Raw genomic sequence first — 13,681 nt, 5'->3', positions numbered from 1 at the left:
AACACACAACCTGGGCTCAGTCCCGGTACCACCACCAAAGACAGATAGACTGACTGACATGAAATTACTGTACAGGTTCCATCTCTAACTCTACTTGTCTGAGGTGGTGTGAACCTGGGTCATGGAGTGACACTGGCATGGAAAGGCAATGTCGGCCCTGAGGATTCTGCTGGGGTGGTGAGTGAGCTGGCGAGATGGCTCAGCAGATCACGTATTTGCTGTCACCCAGCTGTCCTGTGATCCCCACATGCGCTGCAGCACACACACACCCTCACAGGCGACAGTTAAATAAAGACGGGGATCTTCAGGGTGAAGTCTCCTTCACAGTGAATTTTCTCCCTCTAACATCCCTCAAAGATGTATGCTGGGGGCAGCAGGATGGCTGAGGGGCTGGAGACTTTTGCGGCCAAGCCTGATGATCTGAGTTCAGTCCCTCAAATTGTCCTCTGGCTGGCTTACGCACACGGCAGCACAAATGTACTTAAATAAATGAAAAGCACACCAGCCAGGGCTGGCCAATCAGGATGTTCCTTAACTGGGGACAAGCTCATGCCAGCTATACTCAAACACAGTGTGCCCTGCCCTACAGTGATGGACCTGTTGGTTCCCAGATGACCACTCAGCACCCCTTTCTCAAGGACTCACACAAGCTTCCAAACACAAAGGAAACAAAAGAAGCACTGGGAAGAGGCAAGGAAAACAGAGGACAATTTCAACAAAAAGTACGTACGGAGTTCTTGTTCCACATCTTGACAATTCTGGAGTCCGCAGACAAGACCAAATCTAACGAATCCTGGAAATGGACTGACTTAATGGGCAGTCCATACTGGTGATCCTTGACCAGCAATGGCTTGTCCGAGCGAAGGTCATACAGCAATACCTCAAAGAGAAAACAGTTATTTTAGTCAAAGGAGCGATGTCCAAAACAACACATTTGAAAGTAGGCACCTGGGAGCCGGGGAGGTGGTTCAGCTAAGAGAGCGCTGGCCTAACAAGCACGAAGCCTGCAGTTCACTCCCCAGCACGGCAAAAACCAGGCACGGTGGCACGCGCCGGCAACCTCAGCACCTAGGACAGGGAGAGGAAAGGAATCAGGCACTCAAGGTCATCCTTGTCTTCGCATGGAGTTTGAAGCCAACCTGGGCTGTGGAAGACAGTCTCAAAAATAAATAAATAAATAAATAAAACTTGAAATAATGACTGTCCTGTATTTCATAACCTATGAACACAACAAACAAATTCACTCAAAGCCTAACAGGAAAGTCAGCCTGTAGAACACATTTTTATGACATCAATCCCAGTAGTTTTTAGGCACACTGATGTAATAATTACGGATCTACACTAAGTGTATCACTTGTTAATTAGCAAATCTGTATGATGGCCTACGCCACAGCAGGTGCTGCTGCCACAAGCGACGTGACAGAGAATGGAGCCAGTGCACTCCTCAGTAAGAAAGGGCTGGCAGGTCCAAGACAGGAGATTCTCCTGACTTCCATCGTTAGAGGCAGGGGAGCCCAGAAAGCTGGGTTTCACAATCTCAGGTGACAGGTCTCCCATCACCCTGGAAGAGAGGCAGTAAATCTATTAGAGTTTCCATCTCTTTGAGGTCAGACAACTTACAAGGGTTCACTACGAAGGAAAGGCGTAAAACAGACTGGAAAGACAAAGGCAAGTTCTGTGGACACTGTAGGATGATGTTTAAGTACTATGTGGGAAAAAGATACCTTAAGTTTGCAGGTGTTGCATGCCTTTAATATCAGCATGGGGGAGGCAGAGGCAGGTGAATATCTGTGAGTTCAAGGCTAGCCTGGTCTACAAAGCAGGTTCCAGGACAATCAGGGCTTGTTACACAGACAAACAGCTTGGAAAAATCACACTCTCTCACACACACACACACACACACACACACACACACACACCTGAGGACTACTCCACTTCAACTCCAGTTCCAAAGAACCTAGACCAATCCCCAGGTACTAGAAGGCTCTGGCATTCTGGAACACTTCACTCTGGCCAAAGAGAACAACCTCACTTCTTGTCCCAAGTATGTGTCTCCTAATACATATCCAAAATACTATCTTACATGTGAAATTTCCACCTTGAACATATTTACCTGTCCTGTGGAGGTTCCAACTGCCATGGTCAAGGCGCCATTAAACTTCAAAGCAGAGATGGTGGGCAAGCTGTTTATCCTGAAAGGCAAATATTTGTTCTCTGTGACTATGTGACCAAATCTTTTACTAAATAATAGGCTCATCATTTATCTTCACTTCAAATATGACAAGCATTTCGGGGCGGGGGGGGGGGGGAATGCCTTTAATTCCAGCAGAGACAGGTGGATCTCTGTGAGTTCGAGGCCAGCCTAGTCTACAGTCTTCTGTGACTGGTTTATAAGGATGCTGGGATCTGAACTAAGTCATATCTTGTACAGCAAACAAGCACTTCATTGAATGAGCCAAACCCGCAGCCCCCAAACATTCCATATTTACTCAGGGAAACAACTTATCTTGGGGCATGGGTATGCTTACTTCTCATGTAAAAACAACTTTCACTGAGGCAAGCGATGGCTTAGTGGTTTAGAACATGTACTGCTCTTACAGAGGACCCAAGTACAAGTCCCAGCACCATGTCACAACCACCTATATAACTTTAGATCCAGCAGATCTGATACCTTTGCTCTTTTCAGGCACCTACACTCATGGGCACATACACATATACACATAATTAAAGAATATTTAAAACATGAAATAGATCAATTTCATTCATCTAAAATAAAAGGTTAATACCTAAATGAAGATCCTAGGATCTCCAAAGTACTGAAGCTAGAACAAAGGTTATGGCTACAATTATAGACCATGATTCTCACACACCAGCAATGAAAACTAGCACCAAAAGATCGAGGTGGGAAAAACGAGAGACAATAGGTCAGACGTAGACACCAGCTTGCTGTGGTGACACACGCCTGTAACCCCAGCACTCATGTAGGGCTACACAGTGAAATCACAACAGCTCTGCTTTCAGTCCTCATGGGCCACATGTTGCTAGCCACAATTCCAACCCAGGTTGACACCCACAGCATCATCAATCCTCTCCTGCCACCTAAAGCCCCAGCCTGGAGCTGCTCTGAACAGCAGTAAAGAAGGAAGCCTCTGGTCCACAAATATTCCATCATCTTCAAAATGAACTTTAGAATAATTTTTCATAGGGAAGTATTTTCCTATTTCACCAAGATTCATTTTATAGTGCAATTTTATCACTTTCTTCAAGTGAGTGAATCCTTGAGTAGCTGCACAGTTAATGTTATGAGAACTTTGGTCTACTGCCTCCTCCTACTGGAGCATTGCTAATAAATAACAAAATCAATGGCTTATGGACATTTACTTCCTAACCAACTTATGGAACTGTCATATTAGCTCTTCCTGGTTTTCAGGTGAGTCTGTCTTCCTCAGGCAGAGAGATATCAATCACTCATGGAAAAGAAAGATAGCCACCCCTCTGTCCAGTGTTTAAAGCTTCTTCACCTTCTAGAGTTTATTAAATAACAGGAGACAGGCTATAAGGCTTGTAGGATAAACATAAAGCTAATCATAAAAAATAAGCTGGGCAGTGGTGGCGCACGCCTTTAATCCCAGCAGAGGCAGAGGCAGGCGGATCTTTGTGAGTTCGAGGCCATCCTGGTCTACACAAGCTAGTTCCAGGACAGGCTCCAAAGGTACAGAGAAACTCTGTCTCGAAAAACCAAAAAAACATAAAAAATAAAACACAGGGGTTAGAGAGATGGCTCAGCGGTTAAGAACACTGGCTGTTCTTCTAGAGGACCAAGGTTCAGTTTCCCAGAACCCAGACAATAGGTTCTATAACTCCAGTTTCAGAGGATCCAACACCCTCTTCTGGTCTTCATATGCAGGTACACACACACACACACACACACACACACACACTTAAGAATAAATCTTTATAAGAATGATAAAATACAATAAGATCATTTGAAACTTAATCAGCAGAAAAAAAACCAAACCATTTTTAACATTTTGGTATACCATATCTGGATGTTTTCCCATGACTGTACACACACGAGATCATTGTTCTTTCTACAAAAAGGTCACAAAGATGTAACAAACCTCCCTGACAACTGTAGGAAGGAGTATCTGCAGGTGTTTTATGTGCCCTTCCCTAAGTGAACACGCCTCTGAGACACAATGCTCAAAAGTTGAACACTGCACATGCCACGGATGGAGAGCCTTCTACAAAACACATCAGATAAAAGTACTCAACAAAAACATCCCTTTCTGTATGGAAACAACTCACCAAAGTCTCTGGCAAACATAAAGTAACCAAACAAATAAAACCACTATCTACTAAGCAACAAGGTAGCAATTAAGTAGCTCTTTCTAAAAATAAACTGGGTATGGTGTTGTATGTCTACTGTGTACTAGCCAGAAGACTCCCTTAAACCCGGGAGGACAGCCCTTATGGACAAGTGAGCTAGAGGGATGGGTCAGTGGGGTCAACCATGGATACTTGCTTCCAAGCCTGGCAACTGGACCCACGGGTGGAGAGAGAGAAGACTTCAGAAAGTTGTCCTCTGACCTCCACATACATGAAGCAGCATGGCTGTACCCCACCCATGAAAAGCAGATCAATAAATAAATACAATAAAATGGGGAAGGAAGAAGAGCACTGAGCACCTGCTAGGGCGGAGCATAAACTGAGTCCAGGGAGACAGTATCCCATCCACAGGCTGGTAGATGCTCACATGTACACTAGATTTTCTGTAAGAAAGTCCTTGGGAATATGTATGTGCTAACCCAGAAATCCAAGTTTTAGATGTTCTGGAAATAATCACCCAACTCTAAACATCCTCAATGTTCCTGGGGGCACTGGTTGGCTAAACTCTACTGCATGGCAGGCGGGCCACTGCTATTCTTTCAGTTTCGGAAATGGCTTAGCATCTTTTGTTTGCTATGCTAAATATAATTATTTTCAAAATAACTGCTTTAAGCAAATATACTCAACTACAACAGCTGAATAACGCCTTAACTTTAAAAGACAAGAGAATTCAGTACAAAATGTGAGCCAATTTTATTTATTTTTTTCCTGAGAAAAGGCTTCTCTGTGTAACAGCCCTGACTACGCTGGGGTCAATTTTATTTTTAAAAGGTATTTCCATATTTCAGCCAGATATGGTAGCCCATGCCTTTAATTCCAGCACTTGGGGAGGCAGAGACAGGCAAATCTCCTAGTTCAAGGCCAGCCAAGTCTACAGAGTGAATTCCAGGATAGCCTGGACTACAGAGAAAACTTGTCTTAAAAAACCAAAAAACAAACAAACAACAACAAAAAAAAAACCCAAAAAAGCAAATACTCCCCTATTTCTCAAGAGCAAAGTTAAATGATTTTCCTTACTGTCTAGAATCACATCTCCTAGACTTACTGCGCTTCTATTTGAAATAAATAGCTTTAAGATATATTATCAGTGATCCCTATAGATCAGTTTACATTAAAAAAAAAAGTTGTGTGAATACACACAGGAGTATAGCTGGAGGTCCCAGGACAACCCTGTGGCGTTCTCTTCCACCTACATGGGTCCCAGGACTGAACTCAGGTCATCAGACACACACCTGGGATCCCAGCACTGGCAGGCAGAGGCAGGAGAGCTCTGTGATTTGACACCAGCCTGTCTACAGGGTTCTTGGTCAGGCAGGGATAGAGTAAGACTATGTCTCACAAAAACAAAACAAATGGATAAACAAAAGAAGAAAAAACAAACCCAGAACGTGATGCTCACGACAGGGTGAACACAGCACACAACTCAACAGTAATTCAAAGACAAGCGAATGCCTATGGGTGAGAGAAAATTAACCTCTCTACTTCCTTCAGAATGAGGAAATATCTTTAACATAACTGACTTTACTTTCTAATATACTAATTTTTCTAGTTCTTTTGTTTATGCTGATGGGTTAAAATAATATGGGAACTGAAGAGCTGGATGGGGGCAGGGGGCACAAACTGCTCTATTAAGGACTGGAATTCAGTTCCCAGCACCCACTGGGTAGCTCACAATGACTGCAACTTAAGCTCTAGGGGGTGCAGAGTCCTCTTCTGGCCTCCTCAGGAACCTGAACTAGTGCATGCACGCCTCAACAACAACAAACCTTAACATGCAGTTTTGCATTAGTCTAGGCTATGTGGGAGTGAACTTCCTGGCTTAAAACTGCTCAGTATTCCCCACACCACGTCATGATTAATGACGCTGATAACCACTTTAACTGCTTCCACTGTCACTTTAAATGTAATAGTTTAAAACAAGCACACAAATAAATCTATTTATTAACACAGAGTAGACTTATAGAAAGACATATCTTTCTAGTTCTGCCCTTCCTGGTTTGTTTACCACTGGATTGTTTGTTGCTGCAGTAATGAGAACTGAACCTGCAGCCTTACTGCACACTTCACGGTCTCACACACTCCACATCCTTGCACACTCCCACTGAGCTGCATCGACTAACTGAATCATTCATAATTTTTTTTAGACCAAAGATGTTCCATATCAACAAATTTTTCAAAGGAATGATGAGTTCCCTCCCTAAAGGTGGGAAAACTTTGCAGTAATTTAAAGGGTGCTTAGTGTCACCGCACTGTGACCATCAGACACTTCACCCTCCCACATGGGTATCAGCAGAGGGTGTGCCAATTCTCTCTGAAGTACACGAGGATGTACTGGGGAAGCAGAGGATGGTGAATACCATGAGCTCATAGAAAAGCATTTCTGAACTGATTGCAGCAGATAAGCCCAGGGCAAGGATCTGCCTGAGGGTGATCTGCCATACATCCACATCAAACACCGGGACAGTGGTGCCCCCTGTGAAATCGGCCACACTGGTAAGTGGGGGACCCCCAAAGATGCTTCCTCTATTTAATGCAACCCACTACTTAGGCTGCAGGCTTCTCTCTCCAAGTATGTACCACTCTCTAAAGTTATAAGTATAGGAATTAGACCAAAGAGAACAAAGAAAACATCATCACACTCGCTTCCCTGCACCAGAGAGCATTCAAAGCACACTTTCCAGGCTGCTAACTGAAGGGACAGTACCACCCAACCCACCGGTCCTGCAGAACTGAAATGTCAGTTCCTACAACAGACTTGACAAATCCCACAGCAACTAAATGTGCCACTCTGTGCGGTGCTGGAAAGAGGCAATCTCCCTGGCTTGCCCCAGCACTCACAGACACCAACTACAGAGGCAAGTCCCAAAGAGCTCCATCCTCTGGCAGTTAATGTCATGCTGCCAGGCTGACTTAGAGCAGAAGTCTCATTGACAGACTGCAGTTCTCCACTACTCACTCTGAGTCCGCCGTGACGCTACTTAACGCGCAGTCTAACACGCCCACTCTTTTTCTCACTCTTGGATCCCAGCATTCCACTCGACCCTGAACAAAGGAAAAACCAATTTTAAGTAAAAGCTGCTACTAGAAAAATTTCAAACATTTATCAAAAATAAAGATTTATTACCACTAATTTCACGGAGAATCAAAGCTTCTTTTAGTCTATAATCTTGGCACTGTCATACTTCACCGCGAGGTGATTTGCTTCATTACTAAGGAAACGAGCAATGAAAAGTCCTAACTACACACTTGAGCCTTGGATTGGTTCCCATGGAAAGGAGCAATAAAGACATTTGTATTTTATATCAATCATCACAGTAATGTTAAACTTCTTAGTGATAATAAAGATATTGTGGTTTTATGAAAAAGGTCTTCATGGTTTTGTCTGTTTGAATAAGGACCTTACTGTTATCCAGGTTAGCCTCCACTTCCTGGGCTCAAGTGATCTTCCTGTGTCAGCCTCCTGAGCAGCTAAGGCTCAGGATAGGTCTTTGCTTTAGTCTCTATTATTCCATACATTTTATTTTTTGATATTTTGAGATGAGGACTTAATAACTTATTTAACTTTATGTGCATTGGGTTTTTTTTTAAATATTTATTTATTTATTATGTATACAATGTTCTGTCTGCATGTATGCCAGCAGACCAGAAGGGGGCACCAGACCTCATTACAGATGGTTGTGAGCCACAATGTGGTTGCTGGGAATTGAACTCAGGACCTTTGAAAGAACAGGCAATGTTCTTAACTGCTGAGCCATCTCTCCAGCCCCATGTGCATTGGTGCTTTCCCTATATGTACATGAGTGTGCTGGAACCTCCTTATTTCTAAGAATTATACTTTAAGCTGGGCGGTGGTGGTACACGCCTCTATTCCCAGCACTTAGGAGGAAGAGGCAGGTAGATCTTTGTGAGTTCGAGGCCAGCCTGGTCTACAAGAGCTAGTTCCAGGACAGGCTCCAAAGCTACAGAGAAACCCTATCTCGTGGGGGAAAGAAAAAGAAAATTGTACTTTAAATATTTAGGCATAAAATGTCAAAATATCCATGACTTATTTTCAAATGGCTAAGGAAACATTTTTTAAATATAACATTTTTATAAGAAAGTGGGAATATAGAATGCAAACCCTGAACTATGTTTTCAACATTTCTTTCCTTTTTTTTTTTTTTTAATTTATTTTTTGCTATGGGTGTCGGGTCCCCTGAAACTGAAGCCACAGATAGGTATGAGCTGCCATATGGGTGGTAGGAATTGAACTCGGGTCCTCTGGAAGAACAATCAGTGCTCTTAACCCTTGACATTTCTTTAGCCCTGGCTGTCCTGGAACTCAGTATGTATACTAGGCCAGCCTCAAACTCAAGAGAGATCGCTTGCCTCTGCTACTGAACGCTGTGACAAAGGCAAAAGCCACTACCACCTGGCTATTTTCAACATTTCTAAAGGTATAATTTTTTTTTTAAGAAATTAAATGGGGCTGGAGAGATGGCTCAGCGGTTAAGAGCATTGCCTGCTCTTCCAAAGGTCCTGAGTTCAATTCCCAGCAACCACATGGTGGCTCACAACCATCTGTAATGAGGTCTGGTGCCCTCTTCTGGCCTGCAGACAAACACACAGATAGAATATTGTATACATAATAAATAAATAAATAAATATCAACAACAAAAAAAAATAAAAAAAAAAGAAATTAAATGCTGAGGCTTGATTAATTGATTGGCTCACTGATTTAGGCACTGTTAAGGAGCAAACCTAGGCCTCACAATGCTAGGCGGGTGTCTATTTTTAATTGCATGTATATGTATGTCTGTGTACAGGCATGAGTCTGTGGGTGCATGTGCCAAAAGCGGCCAGAAGATGGAGTCAGACTCCCCCAGAGCTTGGGTCACAGGCAGCTGTGAATTGATTTACCTGGGAAGTGGAAACCAAATTCGGGTCCTCTATAAGAGTCATACACACTTGTAATTACTGAACTATTGCTCCAGGTCACAGAAAATGGTTTTTGAATACAAACAGAACTGTAGGCCTTACAAAATGGCTCAGACAAGCCTGACAACCCGAGTTCAATCCCCAGGACTCATATGGAAGAAGAAAATCAACTCCAGTAAGTTGCCTTCTTATCTCTACATAAGCACTACAGCAAGCGTGCACATGTTCACACAAAATACACACACACACACACACACACACACACACACACAAATAAATGTTAAACGTTTTAAAGAAAAAAAAATGGAACTGTAAGCAAGTGAAAACACATTTACAAAAACGAAGTCAACAGGTGCTAACCTCTATTGTTCCTGTGGCGAACAAGCCATGCACTGCATTTACGTCACAAACATTGTTCTCCCTAAAACAGTAAAGCAAACATAGGAAAGAAGTGTTAGGAGCATCTAGTTAGGGAAGAGGTCTGTAGCTCACCAGATGCTGCAGACAGACACAACCAAGGCTCTCAGCTACATGAAATGCATAGAGGCATGGGTCAGTTAAGGGCTTGGCTCACCTAAGGCCCTGATACCCAGGGTGACACTACCTGCCGGATGCCAGACAGGGGAAGTTCTCCCTCTGAAATACTATTCCACCATGAGAAGAAAGGCCCTTCTATTTCCTCCCAGGCAATGCTGCATTCTTAGGAACACAGGCCATCACTATGGCAATCTCCAGACCTGGGAGTACAAACAAAGCCTCATTTTCTTACTCCCTGAAGTGAATTTTGACCTACCTCAATGGGTTATTGTGAGGATTAAATTAAAGAACAAAATGTTCAACAGTGCCCAGCGTATAAAGGATACGTAATAAATAACAGAGGTTATGAACAAGAAGGCAAGCAGCTGAAGAGCAGGTAACTTTTTATTATGCAATAATGTATTATGAAGTTCAAATTTTTTAAATCCTGTCTCGAAAAATCAAAAAAAAATAAAAAAAAATTTTAAGCCCGGGCAGAACAAAACCATCTTGCCAGCTTGGAAGTTTTACCACTCTGTGTTCTCCTCTCAGATACCTCACAGAGACAAGGCAAAGTTCGAGTTCTGGAAGTACAGATGGGAAGGAGTCCAGCTCCCATGCCTACCTAGCTGCAGGACCCTGGGCAGGCCACCTATCGCAGGGCAGCTGCAGACCCCGGGCAGGCCACCTATCCCAGTGCAGCTGCAGACCCCAGGCAGGCCACCTATCCCAGTGCAGCTGCAGACCCCAGGCAGGCCACCTATCACAGGGCAGCTGCAGACCCTGGGCAGGCCACCTATCCCAGTGCATGAACATAGAACTGGCCCTGCCAGAACCAGATGTCATTCACTGAAAGCTAATTTCAAAAAAGAAAAGTACCAAAAACTTTTATATTTAAGAAAACTTAGTATTACAGGTAAAAATAATACCCTGCATTTTTAAAAGTCAGTCAGAAGCTTTGTTGTTGTTATATTAAGACACGGTCTCTCTATATAGCTCTGGTTGGCCTGAAACTTGCTATGTAGACCAGGCTGGCCCTGAACTCAGAGATCCATCCAATTCTGCTTCCTGAGTGCTGGGATTAATTTCTAAATCTTTTTGTATGAGAACTTAAACTTTTAAGGAATCATTTGGTATTCTCAGCAAATCTATTTGTTAACAACCACAATAACAAAAAACAAAAAAAAAAAAAACGAGTCCTTCATTTATTTATCTGCTTAGCGGCGAACCAAGGGCCTTGTGTATACTAAGTACAGAAGATGGACTGATGGTGTTAGGGGAAAAAAGAAACCGAACAACACCTTCAGTTCCGATTAAGAGCATAGTTAATGATATCCTACTAAATAGGACCGCAACTAGGTCACTTGATGACAACACGAGCCTCTGGCTCCATCTCCTGGGCAAAATAGAGCAGTAGGGCTGAGGTACTCACGCAGCATCTGTCTGGAGAGGATTCAGGTAACGCCCTTGTTCTAAATTTAATCTATACACTTCAGAGCTGCAAGTAACAAAGAGACCCGGTAAGCGACAAGCATTTCTGTGAGTAAACATAAGCTTCAGAAGCACATGCAAAGCTATCACCCGTAAGCCATCACTTCACTCTGAAAAGCTGATAAAAAACTTATTCTAAGTCTTGGAGGTGAGGAGCTGAGACTCTTGCAGGAACCCGAGTTTAGTTCCCAGCACCCCCTCAGACCGTTCACAACCACCTGTCACTCCAGGGGATCTCCCTCATAGCTCAGCACTGGGGATCTGAACTCAGGTCCCCACACTTGCACAGAAAGAACTTTACTCACTGAGCCATGTCCCCAGCCCCCCTAAATATATATGACATTAATGACAAAATACTGAACAAGCTTAAAGCAGGAACTAGAAGCTCAGGGGGTAAAGAAAACCTTGAGGAACAAAACCAAAACTAAACAACAGCGTCTTGTAAACTCAGCAACAGGGCTACTCTGTGAGACTTGTGTGGGTTCTAGCTTAAACACTCGACACATGCATATTTTAAAGTCAGGTCTTTCAAAAAGATCTTAGTGAGCAAATATCAGATGCTAAAACATTATAATGGGGCTGGAGAGATCTCAACAGCTACAAGCACTGACTGCTCTTTTCCAGAGGTCTTGAGTTCAATTCCCAGCAACTACATGGAGGCTCACAACCATCTGTAATGAGATCTGGTGCCTTCTTCTGGCCTGCAGGCATGCATGCAGACAGAACACTGAATACATAATAAGTAAATAAATTAAAATAATAAAATAAAACATTACAGTAATACCACCCACTAAAAACTATGTATCAACTAGGTAAACTACTAGATTTTTGTTGTTAATCCTTTTTTCTAAGATTGAGTCCCTTCCACACTAACAACACATCACTTTCTCTATTGAGGACATTTGTCTACAGATCATCTAGTGAAGCTAGCTGTGTGAGAGGTGAAAAGGAAAAAAACACTGATCGATACCTCGCACCAACGAAGTACAAGTCACAGGATGGGTAGTGGTAAGAGAAGTCTCTGCCGAACTTGGGAATTCTGGTTTTGTAATAAAAACCTGACTGTGAGTGAAACTCGATATATCTGTCGTTATGCAAGAAGACGATCTGGAAAGAAAACAATCAAAGTCTAGTCTGCTTAACTTTCAACATCACTAAAACTACCAAACAAGAAAAACTTTCATCTCTCCCCCTCCTTACTCTCTGTATGCAAATACACAGACCTATGTGCACACACTTTCATTTAGCAGACTACAGAAGTGTGTATAAAGTTTGCATGGTGTTTAAATGTAAATTAATCAATACTAGAGATGACGGCAACCTGGCAAACAAGCCTAGGCCAGTATCAATGATCAGAACTACAGATAGAGACCATTAGACACCTGGCAAAGGGCAACTGTTACAAGTTCCTTAGAAAACAGGCGAGGTCCTATAATGCTGAGAACCAATGATACTAGTCAAGCAAAGGTTCTCTCCCCCAATGCTGATTTAAAAGATAGTACACGTCATGCATGCACCTGGCCAAAAATCAATAGAATAATAAATTATCTATTACTACACAGTGATTTTTAACTTAATACTGGGAAGATAGAAGAAATATTTATTAGAAAAATGAGTTCCAGGGCTGGAGAGACAGCTCAGCAGTGATGAGCACCTGCTGCTCTTGCAGAGGACCTGAGTTCAGATCCCAGCACCTACACAGCAGCTCACAACCACCTGGTGATCTGATGCCCTCTTCTGGTATCTAAGCACAACTGCACACATGTGGTGGACATCCACACAAACACACATACACATATAAATAAAAATAAAAAGTAAATACCTTTGAATAGTCATCAGATAAAATCTCAAAGGTGACAACTGAAAAGTAGCAATAGAAAAAAGAAACCACAATTATCGACCAGTGTCCTAGTAAAAGCACAGGCTTCTTGTGAGGATTCTAATTGGTTTTGCCTGGTGAATAACTGTACACAAATATTATTTCTACTTCTACATAAAACAAGAAAAGTCCCACTAGATTTTTTTTATAGAATTAAAGAGAATTTACAAATTATGACTCCTTAAAATTTTAACTACTGCCTTACTGAGACGTCCTAAATGGTTTTTAAGACTTTCAAACAGAAACTGAAGAGCGCCCTTTAGAGCACTGCTTTACAAAGGGCCCCAGGCTGGGGAGTCAAGTGCTGGATCGTGCCTCGGGAGGGGGAAGATCTTTGCGAGTCTGAGGCCAGCTTGGTCTACATAAGGAGTTTCCAACCAGCTATGGCTGCAGGAAGAAACCCTGTTTCAAAATAAAAAGAAGGAAAAAGAGGCAACAGTAGCTTTTGCCTAAACAAAGTTGACCTCCAGAGGAAAATAGTAACAGCTA

At 42.7% G+C, this 13,681-nt stretch overlaps 1 protein-coding gene across 2 annotated transcripts in view; it reads right to left on the bottom strand.

Moving 5' to 3' along the window:
- LOC121432517 (nucleolar protein 10) overlaps positions 1–13,681 on the bottom strand; it is an 84,754-nt gene that overhangs the window by 62,087 nt on the left and 8,986 nt on the right. For both annotated transcript variants that reach the window (XM_041630509.1, XM_041630510.1), the window contains 7 exons: positions 13,136–13,173; positions 12,284–12,420; positions 11,255–11,320; positions 9,667–9,727; positions 7,346–7,431; positions 2,114–2,192; positions 731–880 (listed from right to left, as the gene is read on the bottom strand). In XM_041630509.1, the coding sequence (XP_041486443.1) occupies positions 731–880; positions 2,114–2,192; positions 7,346–7,431; positions 9,667–9,727; positions 11,255–11,320; positions 12,284–12,420; positions 13,136–13,173 (617 nt within the window). The remainder of the gene's footprint in view (positions 1–730; positions 881–2,113; positions 2,193–7,345; positions 7,432–9,666; positions 9,728–11,254; positions 11,321–12,283; positions 12,421–13,135; positions 13,174–13,681) is intronic.

This window comes from Microtus oregoni, unplaced genomic scaffold (assembly GCF_018167655.1).
Source record: "Microtus oregoni isolate MIOR12 unplaced genomic scaffold, Mior012 000034F_ref0000314, whole genome shotgun sequence".
NCBI lineage: Eukaryota > Metazoa > Chordata > Mammalia > Rodentia > Cricetidae > Microtus > Microtus oregoni.
Note: the sequence above shows the minus strand (reverse complement) of the source record. Positions and strands in the feature narration are given on the sequence as shown.